The sequence below is a fragment of the Amborella trichopoda genome, chromosome 1 (genome assembly GCF_054954075.1).
Source record: "Amborella trichopoda isolate Santa Cruz 75 chromosome 1, AtrichopodaSantaCruz75HAP2 v2.0, whole genome shotgun sequence".
Lineage (NCBI taxonomy): Eukaryota > Viridiplantae > Streptophyta > Magnoliopsida > Amborellales > Amborellaceae > Amborella > Amborella trichopoda.
In genome coordinates this window covers 2,972,297-2,997,924 of record NC_142336.1, presented here as the reverse complement: position 1 = coordinate 2,997,924, position 25,628 = coordinate 2,972,297, and the positions used below count along the sequence as shown (strand labels likewise).

General features: G+C 33.0%; 1 protein-coding gene and 1 pseudogene across 5 annotated transcripts; both read left to right on the top strand.

Annotated features, from left to right (window-relative positions):
• The first annotated feature begins 1,688 nt into the window (after positions 1-1,688).
• Positions 1,689-10,568, top strand: LOC18427070 (vacuolar lysine transporter YPQ1). 4 transcript variants are annotated; one of them, XM_020662808.2, is made up of 12 exons: positions 1,689-3,416; positions 4,008-4,050; positions 4,660-4,686; positions 4,781-4,879; positions 5,285-5,451; positions 6,124-6,298; positions 7,261-7,386; positions 8,138-8,251; positions 8,469-8,489; positions 8,617-8,675; positions 9,805-9,895; positions 10,227-10,568. In XM_020662808.2, the coding sequence occupies exons 1-12, from the start codon at positions 3,181-3,183 to the stop codon at positions 10,305-10,307; spliced, it is 1,239 nt and encodes a 412-aa protein (XP_020518467.2). In that variant the 5' UTR covers positions 1,689-3,180; the 3' UTR covers positions 10,308-10,568. The 4 variants fall into 4 exon arrangements, with proteins under 4 accessions (XP_020518467.2, XP_088711097.1, XP_088711236.1 ...); XM_088854971.1 differs by having other exon boundaries at positions 1,690-3,416; positions 4,781-4,906; XM_088855110.1 differs by lacking the exon at positions 4,008-4,050 and having other exon boundaries at positions 3,107-3,416.
• Positions 10,569-12,215: 1,647 nt separating this feature from the next.
• On the top strand, positions 12,216-23,722 carry LOC148783484 (vacuolar lysine transporter YPQ1-like; annotated as a pseudogene). The gene is made up of 13 exons (XR_016047202.1): positions 12,216-12,818; positions 13,429-13,471; positions 14,126-14,152; positions 14,246-14,344; positions 14,766-14,887; positions 15,718-15,892; positions 16,996-17,121; positions 17,857-17,989; positions 18,087-18,106; positions 18,333-18,391; positions 19,548-19,638; positions 19,960-20,064; positions 23,377-23,722. The product of XR_016047202.1 is annotated as a vacuolar lysine transporter YPQ1-like (transcript).
• Positions 23,723-25,628: the final 1,906 nt, after the last annotated feature.

Below are 25,628 nucleotides of genomic sequence, written 5' to 3'. Positions count from 1 at the left end.
TAATTATATAATTTGAATGGATTGCTGATATAGCATTTAGTCATAGTGTCATAAGCTATTCTTTGAGCATTTAATATTGAACAAATATCTTAGAATATTTAAACTTTAATTATGTTTTACAGATTATTTTGTTGATTAAATTTTGTAGAGTCAAGTTCTCATACATTATTATTTAATGGAAATAAGAAAATAACAATTTTCATAATAAAATAGTCAAAATCCTACCTAATTTATAGTGGTATGTTAGTCATTTTATCATTATAAATGTTTTTAATTGTTTTTGTTAGGTGCACTCTTGTGAGAAAAATGGATGTCCCAAATTTTATTAGATTTAAAAAATAAAAAAATAAAATTGTATTATGCTGACATTGTGACTAAAGCTATCACACGCATCCTTTTATACCATAGAGCTTAGAATAGGAGCCACATATATTTTATATTTGAGTGATTCTACATAAAATTTTCCCTACTATCTTTTTAGCACAAAGATACAAGCACACCAAGCCGTTACATCGTATAACGGGGTAGCTGTGGGGTATCACTTTCGTAGTAAAAAATATTATTTTAAACTTTGATCATGATCAATGATACATTTAGCTATCATGTACCAAAAAGCAAGTTCTATAGTCCAATTCAATTTCCAATATTTTCATGGGTAAATCAGTAAAAGGGTCAAATTATTTTAAAAAAAACCAAGAAAGGGCTCAAAAGATTGTATTGTCCCAATACAAGTGCAAAGTTTGTTCATTTAAAAAGGGTTGTTTTTCTTAAATAAATCATTGTTTAAGGTTGAGAACCCTGAATAATTTGGGCTATTTGGATAATTAATCTCACTCATAACTAAATGACAAAATGTCCTCCATTGCTCAAATTTGGAAACATAGAACTAGAAAATGACAAAAAATTATAGGGCTTTGTATTTCTAATCATATTCAATCGGTGTTATTTTAGGCTATTTGGGAGTTATATTTTTGTAACTCTGAACAACGATGAGTATTTTTGTAATTTAGCTCGAGTTACTCAAGTTGGCGAAATCGGGCAATTTATGATAATGCGTTTGTTTCTCTAGTATTCCATATCCTTGGAGAAAGGTAACCTAGAAATTTTGAAAAAAAATTGTTGCAAGTTTTTTTTTTAAGTAAATAATATTTTGTTGAAGTGCCTTTTATGAAAAGATGGTGTTTCTATGAGTCAGCCGACTCATATGTACACATGAGCCCCCTCTAAAATTCACCTTAAAGATGGATTTTCGATCCAAATTTTAGAGATTCATCATCTAAGCCCATAAATATAAAAAAATAAACTACTGAAATTTGAAATGTGCTTTTTTGGGATATTTTTAGCACCATCCATACTTGATTTGACCCATGCATTTTACACAATTTCCATCTTGCATAAGTCAGCGGGCTCTTGCACCTGCTGACCCATGGAACAATTTTCCTTTATGACCCACGGAACAATTTATGAGATGATATATAAAAGTTTAAACCTTGGGTGATAAATGGAGTACTTTGAACCCTTAATGATTTGTTGAGATAATTTAAATTTTTAAGTCATATTTTTTAAAATTTAATTATAAACAAAACTTAACAAAAAAAATATTTTCGATAAGGGATTTTCTACAAAGAGACCACTTATTTTTTTGTACATGAAAGCCACAATCATTTCTGTCCGTTAAATTTGAAAATAGGTAGACACAAAGTTCCAAAAAAAACAATCAAAAGAAATGGCATCTTTATAAACAATCTCTTTTGATAAATATCGTTCTTATATTGAAAATTATTACTTTACATTAACTTAATCTCTTCTCCTTAATTAATGAATTTACTTATGGAATAATATTATACGTAAAGAACGTGCTTCTCGCCTGTGCTTTTCAGATAAATTCAAGGAAAATAAATCTCTCTTTTGAAGATGCAATGAAAGAAGTATCTAATTTGACATTTATTTGAACCTTCATTTTGAAGCAACAAACGAGAAACAAGATGTCAAAAGTAAGATACATGTTTTAAAGCAAATTATATAGTAAATTAAAGCAAATCATAGAGCAAATTAATTCTCCCTTTGAACTTAGCCCACTGCTCATAATATTGTTTTTTTTGTCATCATTTATCACCATCAAAATAAGGTGATATTTTATAAAAAAATTTAAAACAGTGATTTAAAAATCGATAGGCCAACTTTGAATCACAATTTCAATTCGAGGAACCCCAAAATCATCCCGAACTTTTGACATCGAATGAATCGGATGGGCAAATGGACTCGAGTGAGTTGGGCCCAATTTCAAATTTTGAAACACTGCAATATTTGAAAGTTAAAAAAAGTTTCAAATTTCCAACTATTAAGTACTAAGCATTCTGTAAAAAAAAAAAAAAGGTTCATCATCATCATCAAAACCTTTTTTTAACTATTTGAGGTTGGTTATACGAATTTTAGTCCGTCATTCTATTCTATCAAGAACAATGCTCTCAGTAAGTTAAAAAAAGAGATCTTGGTATAAAATGAAAATATTGAGTTTATTTTTAAAATTTGGAAATAAATAGTAATTTCATTTTAAATATGCTTGTTTATAAATTACAAGTCTTATTTGGACCTCATTACTAAGACGTAAATGTATGGAACATATAATACGCATCCAAACCTTTAGTTGTGTACAGGGTATATTGGAATTCTCAGGTTTAGTAGGGATATAGAAAATCAATAAACCCGTCACGAAAGCCGTTAGACGAATCCTCTGGTTTTTTATTTTTTTATTTGTTCTTCTTTTTTGAGCTGTACATTCTACTAAATTTTCAATAAAATCCTTATTCGCAATCGAATTTGCAGAATGGTCCTTGAAACCCTAGAATTATTTGAAGAAGTTGCAGTTCAATAAGTGTTCCAGCTCATTCAGCACGAACTCCGCGTTCTTAAAACCTAAACCCCTCCCTCTCTCTCATTCTATTTAGTTTTTCTTCATGGGTTTTTGATATTTACCTTGGTGTTTTTCTACATATGTCTGGATCATTTTCTGGGTAATTTATACTATTATTGTGTTACTTTTATAGCTCTCTCTCTCTAACAGGAAAGTTCATGGGTCATCTCTGTACGTTTCAGAGTTAAAATATAAAGCATTCAAAACACTCGTTTAAATTTTTCAGTGAAGAGTTTTTTCTTTTTTGTCTTTCTGGGCCTTACGCCATGGAATTGATTAATGAGTCTTTGCCTGCTTGCCCTATAAACAAGCATTGTTGGGAATGGGCCAGAGTGTATATGAAGTATTGTATCTGTGATGTGAAGGATTGGTTATCTTTAATACTAGGCTTGATCAGTGTCATTAGCTGGGGAGTTGCAGAGATCCCTCAAATAATCTCAAATTATAAGGAAAAGACCTCTGAAAGTCTCTCAATGGCTTTTCTATTGACATGGGTTCTTGGGTAAGTTCTATTTCCTCTCATTCAACCATTCATAATATGCATTAGTGTAATTTCTCTGGTTTCTTCTTCTGTGTTTGTATAATTTGGTTTTCTTGGTCACCATGTCTTTGCCTTTTTATATAATTTTTTTCATATTTATTCATTGGCGTTAAATTCTCTCTGCTGCATATGTATCTATTCTTGGTCACCATGTCTTTGCTTTTTTATACCATGTTTTTCATATTTCTTCATTGGCGTTAGACTCTTTCTGCTGCATATGTACCTCTAATTGCTAATTGCTCTTTGAGTTTAATGCTAGTTTTCTTTTTTTCCCTTTGTATTGGTATTTTGTTTTCTCTGTACTGTCGATGTTATCCTGTGTTCTTGATAGTATTGCACTCTCAAACTACTATCTCATTTTTCAGAGTTCCCTTGTATTTTTTTATACTCTTTAGGCATATATCCAAATATAACTGTAGCATTAGAAGAGGACTTCATTTAAACTCGAATTGAAGTCTAATTGGTTATTTACTTTGCATCATTCATTGTACTGAACTTGCTTCATGGGTTACAGTTATGCACCATCTCATTGCTTTGGTTTATTTTTTGCAGAGATTTCTTTAACCTTTTTGGTTGCTTGCTGGAGCCAGCTACTGTAAGTTTCTCTAGCTATTAATTATGCTTTTCATAGTGTTTGCCTCCCAATTTTATTTAAAGTGTATATTATAATGAGAGAGATATACAGTATAATACGATAGACTATAAAACGACCATAGTTCATCAGATTATTGATGTCCGAGGAAATGGACTGAGAGTGGAGTCTATCCTATGTTGGTGTCCTCACATCTTCCTCATTGCCATCAAATGTTTCAATGGACAATGGTGTTACAATGGAGTATGGACTTTTGTAGACCATTGGATTGTAATGTTAGTTTAACTGCTGAATTTGTCCATAAGATGTATTTATGCTCTTCTTTTTATCTAAAGTTTCTGCTAAATTACTTCTGGCATGCTTAGTTTGGTCAAGGGTCTTCCACTTGTGCAGAATCTCATAAAGGAAGTGGTTGGAATCCAATTCATTCTGTATTCCTTGTCATTTTGTTTTATGCACTGGAAAGATTGGAGATGTGATATATTAATCCAAAAGTTGTCCTAGAATAACTTTGTTTTCCCCAAAATAACATTTATGTTTTGCAAGTTTCTTTCCTGATTTAAATTATAGGGTGTTGCAGAGTAACTTAGTGCTTATGTTCTACTTTTGCAGTTACCAACACAATTTTATACGGCTGTGGTAAGAATTTAACCTCAAGAAGTTCTCTTAAAACTTTTGAAATCTAATTCTTTATCTATGATTCTGATTTGCCTCGTGGTTCCTTTACTTGCAGTTGTATGCTGTAACTACATTGATTCTTACATTGCAATCGATTTACTATTGTCACATCTATCCTCGAGTCAAAGCAAGCGGACCTTACCTTTCTCCAAACGTATGCTTCTCGATGCTAGACCAATTTGTAATTTTATAGACATTATGCAGTTTATACCCTCTCAAATATTTTATCAATGATATTCACTTTTATTTTAAAAAATATAGGAGCAACAAAAGATCTCTCTCTCTCTCTCTCTCTCTCTCTCTCTCTCTCTCTCTCTCACACACACACACACACACACACACACACACATATTAGCACTGTCCTCTAATGTCAAGGAGTTCAACCATATTGGCTCATTTTACTAGACTTGCATTTAAGAACCAATATGCCAATTGATTGTTCCTCTCTTCTGATACTTGAATTGCTTCCCTAGTTATTGGTTAATTTATTCATAAACTGTTTTATTTAAAGTGTTTTTGGATAGTTGATTATTTTGGTCTCTATTGGTACTTTATGCAGAAGAGTAAAAGAGATGCCACTAGTGAGAAGAAAACAAAGAGAGAGTACATTCAAACCTATGACTCGAGACCTTCAATGGATGACCACTATGTTTCGACCTCCCCCATTCCTGTGGCAGATACTGTACTTCCACGTTTCAGCTCCACTGGAAGAGACTTATACTTCACGTAATGCAACTATGATTTTACAAGCGACTATAATTGTCCAAAAACCAGTAGATTTTGAATAATTTTATGGGAAACAGGTTGCATATCAGTAGTTTTCTTATCCCTCTAAAATGCATTTGTTTAATGCTGCAATTTGCTTTACTTTTTACATACAACTTTAGCCCTGACGATGATGGTTTCATTTATGGGAAAGAGCCTCTAAAATGCATTTGTTTAATGCTGCAATTTGTTTTACTTTTTACATGCAACTTTAGCCTTGAAGATGATGTTTTCATTTAAATTAACAGATTGGTCTTTTTCTTATTTTATCCACAAACATCTCCATCACTGTAACTTCTCTTTAAAATGTGATCATAAACTTCAATCAAGAAGACGTTCTATTTGTGTTGTAAATTGCCCGTGCCATTTTAATAATTTGATTATTTGACAGCCTGTATAAGTAGTTTTCCCTCTACAAAATTATTGTGTAAACTCATTTTTTATTGGGTAACTGTATTTACACTGCAACTTAGTCCAAAAAATGATCTTTCTACTGGGTTATTGTCAAACTCTTATTTCTCTAAGTAGCTTATATTGATCTGTTTATCTTAACACCATCTTCTAAATTAAGTAATTGTGAATCTTAGTCCCGTTTGAGGGGGAATAAATGCATCATAGATATTGCTTTTCCAGGTCTGCAAGATCTCTAGCCAGTAGCGCCACACCTACAGCTGGGTCTTATTTAGCTCATTCAAGGGCGAGTCCAATTACCCTTCTTCAGCAACATTCAGTTGAGGAGCCTTTGCTTGGAGCCTTCGTTTCAACCCAATCTGCCCCACCATTGAACACAAAAAATATGCTCTGCTCTGTAAGTCAGGCATCTGCCCTTTTGGACAATCGCAACATTAATCAGATGATCTCTCTCTCTTTGCATGTCTGCCATTACGTTCATGTGCACTGTAATTTTCTCTATCTTTTTTTTATATCTCCTATACTTTATGGGAATAACTTTATGCCTAAACATAAGGGTAATGATCCTATGAATCCTGTATGAGAATGTGTAAAACCCTGATGTCCACCATTGATGTCCTCCGACCGAAAGTGGAGATATTCCGTAACTTGCCATAAGCCCACATTGGTGGAGATCAGGGTAACTTTTTCCTGTAGGTTCAGGTGCCATAGGATCATTTTGCTTATTGTAGAAGATAGAACTTTGAACTTTGCCAGGAATAAGAATAGAACAAAAGGAAATGCATGTTTTAGCACTTGTTTACTTCATGCACGGATGTACACTAGTTCCTCAACCATGCAAAATAAAAACTGATGGTTGTTCTAGTTTTTTTTTTTTTTCTGTGTGTGTTTGTGGGGGTTAGGGGGTGGGAGTGTGCGTAGATATTGGTCGTTGCTCCACTCACAAGTCCTTAAAAAAAATATGATGAACTTTTGAGCAGAGGAACGACGACCACCAAATGTCCGTTGTTGAGATGTTGGACCTGTTTATATATGTAAACAGTTACTATATTAATATTCCGACCCTAGGAAAAATTCAGGTTTTGAAAACCTTAATTCAGGAATATAAAGGAAAGTTACATTTTACGTTACTGTTTTTCTTTTTTTCCTTGAAGTTCCCAATTTTTTTTTTTTGTTCATCTATAATATATCCTGATATTTTCATTGGAAAAGTCAAAATTTGAGAGCCTACTAAAGTAATTTCATTGCTTTGGGATTTCAAGGTCTGTTTTGTCAGTTAGAAGTTACATAAATTTGAATTATTGAAAAAAAAAATACAGAATTGGGGTTTTAATCTATGCCTTTGGTGCATTTTTCCAGTTCTCTGCAATCATTCTCTTTCTCGGAAGTTTCAATCTCCACCGTTCAGCTAATAGCCAGTATAATGAAGCGATGCATGAGACCTCTCAGGGAGTTGTCATACAATTGGGGAGAAAGCTTTTACAGGTAAATAACTTCCGTTTTCTCTGCTTTTACAGGTACAACAAAGTTTGTTTTACAGCTAAATATCATCTTCATTACTAAAAGATCATTTTCAGTACTAAAAGATCATTTTGATGGAAGCTTTTATCCTTCATTGTTTATCTGAATATTTCAAAAATATATATTCCTTTGTCTGTGTATATATACACATGTGGGCTTAAATATTCTGTTAACAGAACACTTGCAATGTTTTCGTGCCTTTGTGTATTGTTTTCTTGTATGTAGTCTCAATAAGTTCCACGGTGATAAACACGTCACTGGGGCTGTCACATTGACGGAGCTCCAAGTTTAAAAGAAAAACTTTCTAACTTCATGACACAGACCAAGCTGTCAGATTTTACATCTAACAACTAAGGATAATAGTGACCTCCTTGTATCAACGATAAGTCTTTATTTTATTCAGCTGTAACCTAATGACCACTTGCTAACAAAGACTACTACCATACATAACAAGCTTGTGTTCATACTTTATGTGAGTGACAAGTTGGTTAATTTGTTCCCTCCCTCTCTCTCTCCCCATTTTCTCTTTATGGTTAGGTTTTCATATTTTAATCATTTTTCTATACTGTTAAAAGTTGACCCGCTCTTGATGCTTTCAGGTTCGGATTCTTGTCTTCTATTTTTTCTTGCTTCACATTAATTGCCATGGCAATGAGCCTATTGCACATACTTATTGCTTTTTAACAAAATTCTCCTTCGTTTGGTTTGTTCCCAGAATGTGGGGGAGTCGTCATCATTGGGAGAAGGGCACAGTATGGTTGGGAATTTCATGGGTTGGGCCATGACAGCTATATACATGGGAGGGCGCCTTCCTCAGATTTGCCTTAATGTGAGCTCAAGCAATTACTATAAAACTTTTTTTTTTTTCCCCCTCTCAGTGTGTGTGTGTGTAAAAACCATGCTTGAGAGATTTTGTTCTCTTTTAAGATTCTTTGTGAATAGTTTTTGGATAATTACTTTCTTGCTCTTGTTGATTAGAAACCGTTTGAACTTTGTATATGACTGATCATTTCCCAACTTACTGTTCTTTTATGTACCCCTTGCAGATGAAAAGGGGAAGTGTCGAGGTAATTCTCTCTCAATAACTCGTTTATTTTAAAAACTTAGTATTTTAGTAGCTTTTGGAATATTTTCATTGAAGTGACCATTATGGGCAAAAGGTGTATGTAGTAATGTTGATTATGTTTCTTGCAGGGATTAAACCCTCTAATGTTCATCTTTGCTTTGATTGGAAATTCAACATATGTGGGCAGGTAAATCATGGGTTATGGTCTTAGAAAAATGGGACCCGAGAGGATCCGAGCTTCTTTCATTTTCTTTTTCTTTCTTTTGCAAGTCTAGTGGAAATCCAGTCTCCTTGAGTTATTCCATTGGAAAGTATCAATAAAATGGTCAAACCACTTCAAAATATCCAAGGTGAGGTATATACATGGTGCACACTTATACTGGACAAGTAAGGTGCACCTTTAAATTTTTGCCTGAAGATGTAGTTTTGATTTTGGAAACCTTATGATAGCATGAAAATCTTTGTTCAACTCTAATTATGAAATTTAGTGCAGATTGCGCTGATCTATAAACACTTGAAAATCTTGGTCAAGTTACAAGATTTACTATTTTTAAGACATTCTTTTCATACATCTCAAGGTTCGAGATGATCAATCGAGAGGTTTTCCAACTTAAGAAAACTCTTTTGTAGTACATTTTAAGGTGCACCTTACTGCTAACCTTATACGTCGACTAATTTGCCAACAACATGTTTACTTTTTAATATGTACCTCCTCAATTATTTTGTTTGAAAATGCTCGAAATGCCCCCATGTTCGGGGTTTAGAATCCTAAACAAGTTGGGCATTTTTGCAATTTGGTCACTTAAATTACTTGAGCCACATGACTTAAATATATTCCGTATTCTAGGATTCAGACCTGCATTATGATTATTTTTATTAAGAGATCTTGTTCCGGGTTTGGAAACCGGAACAAGTAGGATAGATATAGATACCTTTTTATTCTTGGTTCTAAAGCAAAACAAGATTCTTTTGTTAAGACATGTTCCAGGTTTGGAGAGCAAAACAATCAATGGAATTTAGATCATTCGGTTCGATCAAGTGGTCAAATTATAAAAATGTTGTCACTTATTCTGGGTTCCAAACCTTAGAAAGGCAATTTGGGCATTTTCTAACAAAAATATTTGAGGTACCTAGTGAAAAGGTTTTTTGAAAGTAGCTTTGTCGGTAAATTAGTTGATTTTCTCACCTTATCATTTTTAAATTATTTGATTTAATCACCTGATTGCTTTTTTTGAGATGGTTTGACTATTTTTTTGATATTTTCCCATATTTCATTTGTGCATACTTAACTTTCAATAATTGTTCTTGTGTTGCAGTATCCTTGTGCGCAGCATAGAGTGGAGTAAAATACATCCAAATTTGCCATGGCTAGTGGATGCAGGAGCTTGTGTTCTCTTAGATTCCTTTGTATCCTTTTGTTTTCAGAATTTTTAGATTAGCAATATTTTTTATCAAATCTAAATGTTTTTTATCCATTTACATAGGAACACATTTAATGTTTGTCACAAAATTACCACTGCTGAAGAAGATGGGACGAGGCAATTTGACAAAAAAAAAGAAAAAAGAAAAAAACACGCACACGTGCACATGCACGCGCGCATACATTCATACGCCGTGTGATACTTCAACATTCTTCTGGAAGATTACTCTTTCCATTCTTTTTTTGTTCCTTTTAAACCTTAGGTGAAAAAACGAAAATGGTTGTGAAATGATTCAAATTCTTTAACCACCATGGTAGATATTACTTCAATTCTGCTACTTCAGAAGTCGAAAAGAGGACAAGGAAGGTGATAGCAATGAAGATTATGTTGTAAATTAAGGATCTTTCTTCAAAAATTTTAAGGTAGTAAGATTAATTCATCTTTGTCCTTTTTAAATTTCATATTTTCTCTGGTCCATTTACCTCGTGTACAAGGAGGTCACAACTCTTCCTACTCCTTAGATGTCAAATTGGATGACTTGGGGCGAGTCACGAAGTACAAATATTTTTTTTTGTGAAACTTTGTGTCTAATTAATGACACTCTTTCAACTACTCATTTTGAAATTTAAGGGAAGAGAATGATTGTGACTTTTACAAAAGGTAAAATGTGTGGTTTGTATAAGGTTGCAACCTTAAATAATCCAATTAAGGCACACGTTTAAATTTTATCATTAATGTAATTCTGATATCAAAAATTTTTAGGATGGATTGAGAATCTATTTTCGTCTCTGATAATAAAATTTTGAACTCTAAAATTTTTCAAATCAAGTATATCTATAAACACATGAAAATCTTGAAAATGGATTGTTTAGATAATGTGTTGTAAGATACACTATTTTGCAGACTCAAAATCTTTTTTCTTCTTTTTTATTTTCATATATCAAGATGATCAATTAGAGGATTTTCTAACATCCAAACAATCTTTTATGGCGGCTTTTTAAGGTGCATCTTTAATTCTACATTTTAAGGTTTCAACCTTTATATAAACTTTTTCAAAAGGTAAGTGGTCTATCTATGGATAATCCCTATTATCAAAAGGGTTATATACAATGAGACCGTTAACCTTTCATTTTCAAAAATTACAAATACCCGAAGGCATTAGAGATAAAATCTAACAATAGCATCTTGACACTTCTCTACACAATTTAAGAAAAATTTTCTCATACAATTTTACATTTACTTTTGATGGCAAGGGGTAATGATGAAAAGAACTTGCCTCTTGCCTGTGCTTTTCAAATAAATTCAAGGAAAATAAATATCTCTTTTGAAGATGCAATGAAAGGAGTATTTGATTTGACATCTACTTGAACCATCATTTTGAAGCAACAAACGAGAAACAAGATGTCAAAAGTAAGATACATGTTTTAAAGCAGATTATGGAGTAAATTAAAGCAAATCATAGAGTAAATTAATTCTCCCTTTGAACTTAACCCACTGCTCGTAATATTGTTTTTTTTTCATCATTTATGACCATCAAAATAAGGTGATATTTTTTAATTAAAAAAATTTAAAACGGTGATTTAAAAATCGATAGGCCAACTCTAAATCACAATTTCAATTCGAGGAACCCCAAAATCATCCCGAACTTTGACAACGAATGAATCAGATGGGCAAATGGACCCGAGTGAGTTGGGCCCAATTTTTAATTTTGAAACACTGCAATATTTGAAAGTTGAACAAGTTTTCTTATTTCCAACTATTAAGTACTAAGCATTATGTGAAAAAAAAAAAAAAAAAAGTTCCTAATCATCATCATCAAGGCCTTTTTGTCAACTATTTGAGGTTGGTTATACGAATTCTAGTCCGTCATCCTGTTCTATCAGCTATACGAATTCTAGTCCGTCATCCTGTTATATCAAGTGCAATACTTTCAGTAAGTTAAAAAAAGAGATCTTCATATAAAATGAAAATATTGAGTTAATTTTTAAAATTTGGAAATAAATAATAACTTCTTGTTAAATACGCTTGTTTATAAATTGCAAGTCTCATTTCGACCTCATTACATGGACGTAAATGTATGGAACATAGTATACGCGTCCAAACCTTTAGTTGTGTACAGGGTATATTGGAATTCTCAAATTTAGTAGGAATGTAGAAAATCAATAAACCCGCCACAAAGGCCGTTAAACGAATCCTCTGGTCTTGAATTTTCATCTTTTTATTTTTTTATTTGTTCTTCTTTTTTGCGCTGTACATTCCACTAAATTTTCAATAAAATCCTTATTTTCAATTGAATTTACAGGGTGGAGGTTTCAAAATGGTCCTTGAAACCGTAGAATTATTTGAAGAAGTTGCTGTTCAATAACTGTTCCAGCTCATTCAGCACAAACTCCGCGTTCGTAAAACCTAAACCCCTCCCTCTCTCTCATTCTATTTAGTTTATCTTTCTGGGTTTTTGGTATTTATCTTGGTGTTTTTCTACATATGTCTGGATCATTTTCTGGGTAATTTATACTATTATTGTGTTACGTTTATAGCTCTCTCTCTCTAACAGGAAAGTTCATGGGTCTTCTCTATACGTTCCAGAGTTACCATAAAATATAAAGCATTCAAAAACACTGGCTTAATTTTTTCAGTTAAGAGTTTTTTTTTTGTCTTTCTGGGCATTTCGCCATGGAAATTATTAATGAGTCTTTGCCGGCTTGTCCTATAAACAAGCATTGTTGGGAATGGGCCAGAGTTTATATGAAGTATTGTATCTGTGATGTGAAGGATTGGTTATCTTTAATACTAGGCTTGATCAGTGTTATTAGCTGGGGAGTTGCAGAGATCCCTCAAATAATCTCAAATTATAAGGAAAAGACCTCTGAAAGTCTCTCAATGGCTTTTCTATTGACATGGGTTCTTGGGTAAGTTCTACTTCCTCTCATTCAACCATTCATAGTATGCATTAGTGTAATTTCTCTGGTTTCGTCTTCTGTGTTTGTATAATTTGGTTTTCTTTGTCACCATGTCTTTGCCTTTTTATATAATTTTTTTCATATTTCTTCATTGGCGTTAAATTCTCTCTGCTGCATATGTACCTATTCCCTGTCACCATGTCTTTGCTTTTTTATACCATGTTTTTCATATTTCTTCATTGGTGTTAGACTCTTTCTGCTGCATATGTACCTCTAATTGCTAATTGCTTTTTGAGTTTATTGCTAGTTTTCTTTTTTTTCTTTGTATTGGTATTTTGTTTTCTCTGTACTGTCTGTGTTATCCTGTGTTCCTGATAGTATTGCACTCTCAAACTACTATCTCATTTCTCAGAGTTCCCCTTGTATTTGTTTATACTCTTTAGGCATATATCCAAATATGTTATCTCCATTTGTCAATAACTGTAGCATTAGAAGAGGACTTCATTTGAACTCGAATTGAAGTCTAATTGGCTATTTACTTTGCATCGTTCATTGTACTGAACTTGCTTCATGGGTTACAGTTATGCACCATCTCATTGCTTTGGTTTCTCTTTTGGAGAGATTTCTTTAACCTTTTTGGTTGTTTGCTGGAGCCAGCTACTGTAAGTTTCTCTTGCTATTAATTATGCTTTTCATAGTGTTTGCCTCCCAATTTTATTTGAAGTGTATATTATAATGAGAGAGATGTACAGTATAATACGATAGACTATAAAACGACCATAGTCCATCGGATTATTGATGTCTGAGGAAATGGACTGAGAGTGGAGTCTATCCTATGTTGGTGTCCTCACATCTTCCTCATTGCCATCAAATGTTTCAATGGACAATGGTGTTACAATGGAGTATGGACTTTTGTAGACCATTGGAGTTAATGTTTCTCCAAAAAAAAAGACTTTTGTTGACCATTGGATTGTAATGTTAGTTTAACTGCTGAATTTGTCCATAAGATGTATTTATGCTCTTCTTTTTATCTAAAGTTTCTGCTAAATTGCTTCTGGCATGCTTAGTTCGGTCAAGGGTCTTCCACTTGTGCAGAATCTCATAAAGGAAGTGGTCGGAATCCAAATTCATTCTGTATTCCTTGTCATTTTGTTTTATGCACTGGAAAGATTGGAGATGTGATATATTAATCCAAAAGTTGTCCTAGAATTTCTTTGTTTTCCCCAAAATAAAATTTATGTTTTGCAAGTTTCTTTCCTGATTTAAATTATTGGGTGTTGTAGAGTAACTTATGTGCTTATGTTCTACTTTTGCAGTTACCAGCACAATTTTATACGGCTGTGGTGAGCATGTAACCTCAAGAAGTTCTCTTAAAACTTTGAAGTCTAATTCTTTATCTATGATTCTGATTTTCCTCGTGGTTCCTTTACTTGCAGTTGTATGCTGTAATTACATTGATCCTTACATTGCAAGCGATTTACTTTGGTCACATCTATCCTCAAGTCAAAGCAAGTGGAGCTTAGCTTTCTCCAAAGGTATGCTTCTCGATGCTAGACCAATTTGTAATTTTATAGACATTATGCAGTTTATAGCCTCTCAAATATTCTATCAATGATATATACTTTTATTTTAAAAAATATAGGAGCAACAAAAGGTCTCTCTCTCTCTCTCTCTCTCTCTCTCTCTCTCTCTCTCTCTCTCTCTCTCTCTCACACACACACACACACACACACACACACACACACATACTAGCATTAGCCTCTAATGTCAAGGAGTTCAACGATATTGGCTCATTTTACTAGACTTGCATTTAAGAACCAATATGCCAATTGATTGTTCCTCTCTTCTGATACTTGAATTGCTTCCCTAGTTATTGGTTAATTTTTTCATAAACTGTTTTATTTAAAGTGTTTTTGGATAGTTGATTATTTTGGTCACTATTGGTACTTTATGCAGAAGAGTAAAAGAGATGCCACTAGTGAGAAGAAAACAAAGAGAGGGTACATTCAAACCAATGACTCGAGACCCCAATGGATGACCACTATGTTTCCACCTCCCCCATTCCTGTGGCAGATAATGTACTTCCATGTTTCAGCTCCACTGGAAGAGACTTATACTTCACGCAATGCAACAATGATTTTACAAGCCACTATAATTGTCCAAAAACCAGTAGATTTTGAATAATTTTATGGGAAACAGGTTGCATATGAGTAGTTTTCTTGTCCCTCTAAAATGCATTTGTTTAATGCAGCAATTTGCTTTACTTTTTACATGCAACTTTAGCCCTGACGATGATGTTTTCATTTAAATAAACAGATTGGTCTTTTTCTTGTTTTGTCGACAAACATCTCCATCACTGTAACTTTTCTTTAAAATGTTGTCATAAACTGCAATTATGGGAAACAGGTTGCATATCAGTAGTTTTCATATCCCTCTAAAATGCATTTGTTTAATGCTGCAATTTGTTTTACTTTTTACATGCAACTTTAGCCCTGCAGATGATGTTTTCATTTAAATTAACAGATTGGTCTATTTCTTATTTTGTCCATAAATGTCTCCATCACTGTAACTTCTCTTTAAAATGTGATCATAAACTTCAATTAAGAAGACGTTCTATTTGAGTTGTAAATTGCTTGTGCCATTTTAATTATTTGATTATTTGACATCCTGTATAAATAGTTTTCCCTCTACAAAATTATTGTCTAAACTCATTTTTTATTGGGTAACTGTATTTACACTGCAACTTAGTCCAAAAAATCATCTTTCTACCGGGTTATTGTCAAACTCTTATTTCTCCAAGTAGCTTTTATGGACCTGTTTATCTTAACACCATCTTCTAAATTAAGTAATTGTGAATCTTAGTCCCTTTTGAGGGGGAATAAATGCATCATAGATATTGCTTTTCCAGGTTTGCCAGATCTCTAGCAAGTATCGCCACACCTACTGCTGGGTCTTATTTAGCTCATTCAAGGGCGAGTCCAATTACCCTTCTCCAGCAGCATTCAGTTGAGGAGCCTTTGCTTGGAGCCTTCGTTTCAACCCAATCTGCCCCACCATTGAACACAAAAAATATGCTCTACTCTGTAAGTCAGGCATCTCCCCTTTTGGACAATAGCAACATTAATCAGATGATCTCTCTCTCTCTCTCTCTCTCTCTCTCTCTCTCTTACTCTCTCTCTCTCTCTCTCTCTCTCTCTTACTCTCTCTCTCTCTCTCTAACTAACTCTCTCTCTCTCTCTTACTTTCTCTCTCTCTCTCTCTCTCTCTCTCTCTCTCTCTCTCTCTCTGCATGTGTGCCATTACGCTCACGTGCACTGTAATTTTCTCTTTCTTATTTTTCTATCTCCTATACTTTATGGGAATGACTTTATGCCTAAACATAAGGGTAATGATCCTATGAATCCTGTATGAGAATGTGTAAAACCCTGATGTCCACCATTGACGTCCTCCGACCGAAAGTGGAGATATTCCGTAACTTGCCATAGGCCCACATTGGTGGAGATCAGGGTAGCTCGTTCCTGTAGGTTCAGGTGCCATAGGATCATTTTGCTTACTGTAGAAGATAGAACTTTGAACTTTGCCAGGAATAAGAATAGAAGAAAAGGAAATGCATGTTTTAGCACTTGTTTACTTCATGCACGGATGTACACAAGTTCTTCAACCATGCAAAATAAAAACTGATGGTTGTTCTAGTTTTTTTTTTTTGTGTGCGTGTGTTTGTGGGGGTTAGGGGGTGGGAGTGTGCGTAGATATTGGTCGTTCCTCCACTCACAAGTTTTAAAAAAAATATGATGAACTTTTGAGTAGAGGAACGACGACCACCAAATGTCCATTGTTGAGATGTTAGATCTGTTTATATATGCAAACAGTTACTATATTAATATTCTGACCCTAGGACAAATTCAGGTTTTGAAAACCTTAATTCAGGAATATAAAGGAAAGTTACATTTTACGTTATTGTTTTTCTTTTTTTCCTTGAAGTTCCCAATTTTTTTTTTTTTGTTCATCTATAATATATCCTGATATTTTCCTTGGAAAAGTCAAAATTTGAGAGCCTACTAAAGTAATTTCATTGCTTTGGATTTCAAGGTCTGTTTAGGTTAGTTAGAAGTTACATAAATTTGAATTATTCCCAAAAAAATACAGAATTGGGGTTTTAATCTATGCCTTTGGTGCATATTTCCAGTTCTCTGCAATCATTCTCTTTCTCGGAAGTTTCAATCTCCACCGTTCAGCTAATAGCCAGTGTAACGAAGCGATACATGAGACCTCTCAGGGAGTTGTCATACAATTGGGGAGAAAGCTTTTACAGGTAAATAACTTCCGTTTTCTCTGCTTTTACAGGTACAACAAAGTTTGTTTTACAGCTAAATATCATCTTCATTACTAAAAAATCATTTTCAGTACTAAAAGATCATTTTGATGGAAGCTTTTATCCTTCATTGTTTATCTCAATATTTCACAAATATGTTCCTTTGTTTGTGTATATATACACATGTAGGCTTAATAATTCTGTTAACAGAACACTTGCAATGTTTTCGTACCTTTGTGTATTGTTTTCTTGTATGTAGTCTCAATAAGTTCCACGGTGATAAACACGTCACTGGGGTTGTCACACTGACGAAGCTCCAAGTTTAAAAGAAAAACTTTCGAACTTCATGACACAGACTAAGCTGTCAGATTTCACATCTAACAACTAAGGATAATAGTGACCTCCTTGTACCAAAGATAAGTCTTTATTTTATTGAGCTGTAACTTAATGACCACTTGCTAACAAAGACTACTACTATATTCATACTTTATGTGAGTGACAAGTTGGTTAATTTGTTCTCTCCCTCTCTCTCTCCCCATTTCTCTTTATGGTTAGGTTTTCGTATTTTTAATCATTTTTCTATACTGTTAAAAGTTGACCCGCTTTTGATGCTTTCAGGTTCAGATTTCTTGTCTTCGATTTTTTCTTGCTTCACATTAATTGCCATAGCAATGAGCCTATTGCACATACTTATTGCTTTTTAACAAACTTCTCCTTCGTTTGGTTTGTTCCCAGAATTTGGGGGAGTCGTCATCATTGGGAGAAGGGCACAGTTTGGTTGGGAATTTCATGGGTTGGGCCATGGCAGCTATATACATGGGAGGGCGCCTTCGTCAGATTTGCCTTAATGTGAGCTCAAGCAATTACTGTAAAACTTCTTTTTTTTTCCCCCTCTCAGTGTGTGTGTAAAAACCATGCTTGAGAGATTTTGTTCTCTTTTAAGATTCTTTGTGAATAATTTTTAGATAATTACTTTCTTGCTCTTGTTGATTAGAAACCGTTTGAACTTTGTCTATGATTGATCATTTCCCAACTTACGGTTCTTTTATGTACCCCTTACAGATGAAATAGGGAAGTGTCGAGGTAAATCTCTCTCAATAACTCGTTTATTTTTAAAACTTAGTATTTTAGTAGTTTTTGGAAATATTTTCATCGAAGTAACCATTATGGGCAAAAGGTCTATATAGTAATGTTGATTATGTTTCTTGCAGGAATTAAACCCTCTAATGTTCATCTTTGCATTGATTGGAAATTCAACATATGTGGGCAGGTAAATCATGGGTTATGGTCTTAGAAAAATGGGACCCGAAAGGATCCGAGCTTCTTTCATTTTCTTTTTCTTTCTTTTGCAAGTCTAGTGGAAATCCAGTCTCCTTGAGTTATTCCATTGGAAAGTATCAATAAAATGGTCAAACCACTTCAAAATATCCAGGGTGAGGTATATACATGGTGCACACTTATACTGTACAAGTAAGGTGCACCTTTAAATTTTTGCCTGAAGATGTAGTTTTGATTTTGGAAACCTTATGATAGCTTGAAAATCTATGTTCAAGTCTAATTATGAAATTTAATATTTCAAAAATAGTGCAGATTGCGCTGATCTATAAACACTTGAAAATCTTGAAAATAGATGGTCCAGTTACAAGATTTACTATTTTTAAGACATTCTTTTCATACATCTCGAGGTTCAAGATGATCAATCGAGAGGTTTTCCAACTTAAGAAAACTCCTTTGTAGTACATTTTAAGGTGCACCTTACTGCTAACCTTATAAGTTCGACTAATTTGCCAACAACATGTTTACTTTTTAATATGTACCTCCTCAATTATTTTTTTAGAAAATGCTTGAAATGCCCCATGTTCGGGGTTTAGAATCCTAAACAAGTGGGGCATTTTTGTAATTTGGTCACTTAAATTACTTGAGCCACATGACTTTAATATATTCTTTATTCTAAGATTCAGACCTCCATTATGATTATTTTTATTAAAAGATCTTGTTCCGGGTTTGGAAACCGGAATAAGTAGGGGTAGATATAGATACCTTTTTATTCTTGGTTCCAAAGCAAAACAAGATTCTTTTGTTAAGACATGTTCCGGGTTTGGAGAGCAAAACAATCAATCGGATTTAAATCGTTCGGTTCGATCAAGTGGTCAAAAATTATAAAAAAGTTGTCAATTATTCAGGGTTCCAAACCTTAGAAAGGCAATTTGGGCATTTTCTAACAAAAATATTTGAGGTACCTAGTGAAATGGTGTTTTGAAAGTAGCTTTGTCGGTAAATTAGTTGATTTTCTCACCTTATCATTTTTAAATTATTTGATTTAATCACCTGATTGCTTTTTTTGAGATGGTTTGAGTATTTTAGTGATATTTTCTCATATTTCATTTGTGCATGCTGAACTTTAAATAATTGTTCTTGTGTTGCAGTATCCTTGTGTGCAGCATAGAGTGGAGTAAAATACATCCAAATTTGCCATGGCTAGTGGATGCAGGAGCTTGTGTTCTCTTAGATTCCTTTGTATCCTTTTGTTTTCAGAATTTTTAGATTAGCAATATTTTTTATCACATCTAAATGTTTTTTATCCATTTACATAGGAACACATTTAATGTTTGTCACAAAATTATCACTGCTGAAAGAAGATGGGACAAGGCAATTTGACAAAAAAAAGAAAAAAACAAGCACACGTGCACATGCACGCACGCATACATTCATACGCTATGATACTTCAACATTCTTCTGGAAGAATACTCTTTCCATTCTTTTTTGTCCCTTTTAAACCTAAGGTGGAAAAAAAAAAATGGTTGTGAAAGGATTCAAATTCTTTAACCACCATGATAGATATTACTTCAATTCTGCTACTTCAGTTGTCGAAAAGAGGACAGGGAAGGTGATAGCAATTAAGATTATGTTGCAAATTAAGGATCTTTCATCAAAAATTTTAAGGTAGTAAGATTAATTCATATTTGTCCTTTTTTAATTTCATCATTTCTCTTGTCCATTTACCTTGTGTACAAGGAGGTCACAACTCTTTCCACTCTTTAGATGTCAAATTGGATGACTTGGGGCGAGTCACGAAGTACAAATATTTTTTTTTGTGAAACTTTGTGTCTAATTAATGACATTCTTTCAACTACTCATTTTGAAATCTAAAGGAAGAGATTGATTGTGACTTGTACAAAAGGTAAAGGGTGTGGTTTGCATAAGGTTGCAACCTTAAATAATCCAATTAAGGCACACCTCTAAATTTCATCATTAATGTAATTCTGATATCAAAAATTTTTAGGATGGATTGAGAATCTATTTTCATCTCTAATAATAAAATTTTGAATTCTAAAATGTTTCAAATCAAGTATATCTATAAACACGTGAAAATCTTTAAAATTGATGGTCTAGATAATGTGTTGCAAGATACATTATTTCGCAAACTCAAAATCTTTTTTATTTTTTATTTTCATATATCAAGATGATCAATTAGAGGATTTTCTAACATCCAAACAATTTTTTATGGCGGCTTTTTAAGGTGCATCTTTAATTCTACATTTTAAGGGTTCAACTTTTATATAAACATTTTCAAAAGGTAAATGGTCTATCAATGGATAATCCCTATTATCAAAAGGGTTATATACAATGAGACCGTTACTTTTCATTTTCAAAAATTACAAATACCCCAAGCCATTAGAGATAAAATCTAGCAATAGCATGTTGACATTTCTCTACACAATTTGAGAATAATTTTCTCATGCAATTTTACATTTGATGGCAAGGGATAATGTCACACCCTAAGAATTTACAATACTATTATTCTTGAGATGTGACGGACAAAACATATATATATCTATTGATAGGACAAATTTACAGTGGCGAGGTCTTACATAGTAAATAAAGAAAGCTAGCACAACAACAGTATCTTCCAAGGTTGATCTTGACTAGCACTCAAAATGAATCCGTAGTTATCCTGAAAAAAATGTTTACCATAGTTTGATGAGTTTGGCTACTCAGTAAGTGATCATCATAATCCTAAAAATAATCATGATTGAAAGATATCAATATCTTTCAAAGTGAGATCTATTAACAGAAATGCATCAACAGTTTCACTTTCAATAAATGCATAATTAAGTATAATCCGAGTAATTGAAATGCTTATAACATTTTTAACGGCAGTACATATTTCAAAGGATTTCACAAAATACCCTACTGGCGTTCCAAGTAGGTCACCTATATACCCCATCAGCGTCCTGATGGGTCCACTTAATCCCTATCGGCGTCCCAGATAGGTCCACTTAATCCCTGCAGGTCCACTTATACCTCACCGACGTACCGAATGAGTCCACTTAATCCCTACCGGCGTCCCAGATAGGTCCACTTATACCTCACCGGCGAACCGGATGAGTCCACTTGCATACTTAAATTATTTCTAAATCTCTTTAAACATTCGAAAGTAGCAATATCATGTACTCAACATATCACTGAAACCATTAATATGGATTTCACTTAAACCATTAATAACAGTCACTCTCTATAATATTTCAAAAATAACCAATCAAATATTTTGGGCTCAAATTTAGAAAGGTAACAGTTTGTAAAGGCATTCTAACATAATTGTCAATTTAATATGTATAGAAAAAAAAAAACTCTTATAAAAATTCAAGAATACGGAATTATCACAATTTATGGAATATCAATTCACAAATAAACATTTCACAACAATACTATAATCAATTGCAAAAATGTCAATTTTTAGATAATAAAGCAGTCATTTGCACATGAATTTTACAATGTCTAAATATTCAAAACAGTAGAAAGAAATATCACAATTTTACTAAAAGCAGAAATATCACATTTATTTCTAACAATAGACAAGAAAAATAATTAAATTTATTTTTCTAATTTACAGCATTCAAAATTTCTAACATAGATAAAATATCACAATTTTTATTAAAAAGATTATTTTTCAAGATAATGAGGTCACATGTGCATAAAATTTATCGCGCCTAAAATTCATGATAATAAGCAGAAATAATTATTTCATTTTATTTTTAAAAAGAATGGATTATTTTTCGAGACAATGAGGTCACTTACACACAAAACTGATAAAATAAAGATCCTAGACGGAAATATCACTATTTATTAAAAATAGACTATTTTTCAGAAAGACGATGTCACTTACCCATAATTATTTGAGAGGGAGCTTCCGATAAAAAAATTCGGTTCGAGAGAGAAGTTCACTGTGTTTCGACCAGAGAGAGAGATCTTAAAATTTTGTTTTAGGGTGGGAGTGCTCACATCCCCTATTTAAATTCTTATAACGTATTATTATATTGTTTTATTACGCTTTACCTCATACCTGAGGTGTCGCGTTAAAAGCAGACTTTTATCGTACGAAAACTACGTCCGCTAAAGGACGTTGCCAGCTGCAAGCAGCAGGAGGCAAAAGCAGGCAAAAGAAAAAAGTAAAGGCAAAAGGTAAATCTTTTGAAAATAGTGATGGTCCTCAAGGATCATCATATTCAAACAGAACATCACCTATTTAAAAGCATATTTTCTCCTTTTTTTTTTTTTTTTTGAAATTTTAGGATTGTTACAGATAATGATGATTGTCAAGAGTTATACTCAATCCATGATTTGAATTTGATAGCTAGGGATAATTGTGACCTTTAAATACCAAAGATCGAGGATCATATTCGATACGATCTATTATATTCTTAATCCGTGGACAAGTAGTTGTCTTATTAGGAGTATGATATTTGCATTAATTGCACAAGAACATCTCTCTCTCTAGCATGGAAATGTATAAGTATGAATAAGTATAGGAAAATTGTTTCATGCGGGTTGGATCGCATTTCTACAAATGTTGTCTAGAAAGTGTAAAGCATCCATCTTAAAGATGAATGCAAGTAGGTGTTCCATCTGAAAACAATGGAAACTAATGGTCCAAATGTTTTCTTACTAGAATTATTACTTTTAGTTTTTGAAATTTGTTTATTTTTTCATATTCATGATCTCCTTGCTAGAGATTACATATCCTTAAAAATTAAGTACAAAAATCCATCGCAAAAATAGATTTTTTAAGAGATTTCTATATATGCAGGCTGGACCGAATAGAAATCAGGTCCATAGGTATATAGCCGACTCTAATTAATTGGGAAAAAGCTTTGATTATAATGAGACAATAATAGTTGCATTAACTAGAGAACGTCCCTCTCTTTAGGGTGGAATATATAAGCATTGACAAAAGTATATGTATGGATGGTGCAGGTTGCTTTGCTTTTGCACTGAATCGATGGTGCAGGTTCCTTCGCTTTTGCATTGAATCGAGGCGGCAATCCAATTGTGGTAGAGAGAAGAATTTTGAGAATTTCCAGCTTTTTTTTGGTTGATTTCTGCCATAATGTGGTATGATGATGGAGAATATGTTGATTACTTCTGTCCCGGCCCAATAAGATTTTCTGGTTTTGTTGCTTAATAATGTTTTGCAGTGTGTACAACCGAGTTAGAATCGGTTCGGATATTCATTGTTTACATGGTTAGGTTTAGTTGGTAGTATACGCAGAACTTGCTGTGATCTTCTAGAAAACTAATTGAGAGAGTAAGCTTATGAGAAGTTGCCTCCCTCTCTTCCTCTCTCTTTAGGGCTGAGAATTGACTCGGTTTAAATCCAAAACTTGAAATTTGGACTCTATTTGGATCCGGGTATAGATCTAGGGATCCGACAGGTCAATTTCATATTCAAAATTTGGATCTGAATAGTAATTAAATTGGATCTAAATACAAGCAGATTCGATTCTGGTCTGACCTAGTTAAAATACTATATTTTATTGTATAGATATGTAAATATGTTTGTTTATTTTTATTTTTATTTTGTTAGATATTATTTTATGTTATTTTATAGATATAAAATAATTTTTTAGATTTGATCAGATTCAAATCTTGATCTTGATCCCATATGTACTTTTTTTTTCCGAAATTAAATATTAGTGGATCCGAACCCAATCCTACCCAGCTCTCTCCCTCTATGTGGGTGCTGGAATTTTATGCAAAATTTGTTCGACCCCAAATTCATCAAGGCATGTTGTTTTAGACTTCATGGTAGTGCAAATACACGTGGATATGAGAAGAGGGTATTGTGAGCATTTGCTTTAGTGCAGGAGGATCTACTGGTTTGGACTCCTATCCCCATGACACACGACAAATTTTCATTAAATAAAAAAGTTTATGTAGTTTTTCTTATCATTTAGGTGATCGTTGCCTTCAAAACAGATTATCGATTAATACACCACTATTTATTAAAGGTTGCAGTTGGGTGCATCCGTAGGTGTAGATGTGAGGTGCACCTTCAAATTTTATCATGCTATATAATTTTGATGTTAAATATTTTTAGGATTATTTCAAAATCTATTTTTATATCTAATTATAAAATTTAAAATTTTAAAAATGGTTAAAATCAAATAGATCTATAAACATATGAAAATCTTGAAAATAGTCGGTATAGATAGCATATTGTAAAATGCACTATTTTTGAGACTTAAAAACTTTTTATTTTTCATAATCATACATCTTGAATGATCAATCAAAGGGTTTTTCAACAATAAAACAACTTTTTCTGATGGATTTTTGAGATGTATCTGTACCTCTACATTATAAAGTTGCATCTTTACATAAACTTTTTCCTTCATAAAAATCCCATGGAAATTTTGCCAAGCTCATTTTGTTTGGTGTAGCTGAGGATAGGAGATGTGATTAAACAGCCCACGTATTATTTGTCAATTATCACATTAATTTTTTTTGCTTATGGCTATTCCTTCTTTTTTAAAAAAAAGTTTATATACAAAGTTTGCAACCTTAAAATGTAGAACTAAAATGCACCTCAAAAATCCATCATAAAAAGTTGTTTCGATGTTAGAAAACTCTCTAATTGATCATCTAAATATCTAGATATTTGACAATGAAAGGAAAAAAAGATGGTGAATCCTAAAAATGTGTTGCAACACATTATCTAGACTGTCCATTTTCAAGATTTAAGTATTTATAAATCTACTTGATTTGAACCTTTTTTAGAGCTTAAAATTTTATAATTAAAGATAAAAATAGATTTTCAACCCACTCTTAAAAATTTTTTACACAAAAATTATATTTATGATAAAATTTGGAGGTGTTCGAGGTTGCAACCTTTCACAAACCACACTCTTCCTTTTAAATCGGGTAATTATTATTTTAAGTTACATTGTCGAAGTTCTATCCAAATAATTTTTTTATCTTAGTGTGATACAAAAGTGGATACAACTCTGAATTTCATGTCAAGATAAAGTTATGAAATAATGTACTTTGAGCTATCTGATAAAAGATCATTTCAGACCTTCAGATACTTAAACTTATGAAAAAATAGCCGAAACCAACAGTTGAGAACGGTCAGGTTTTATGCGTGTGGGACCACATGCAAAAGTACTCCATATTCATTTCCAAACCCTCTCATCATTCATTGTCTAACCCCCTTAACTCTCTCTGTCTAA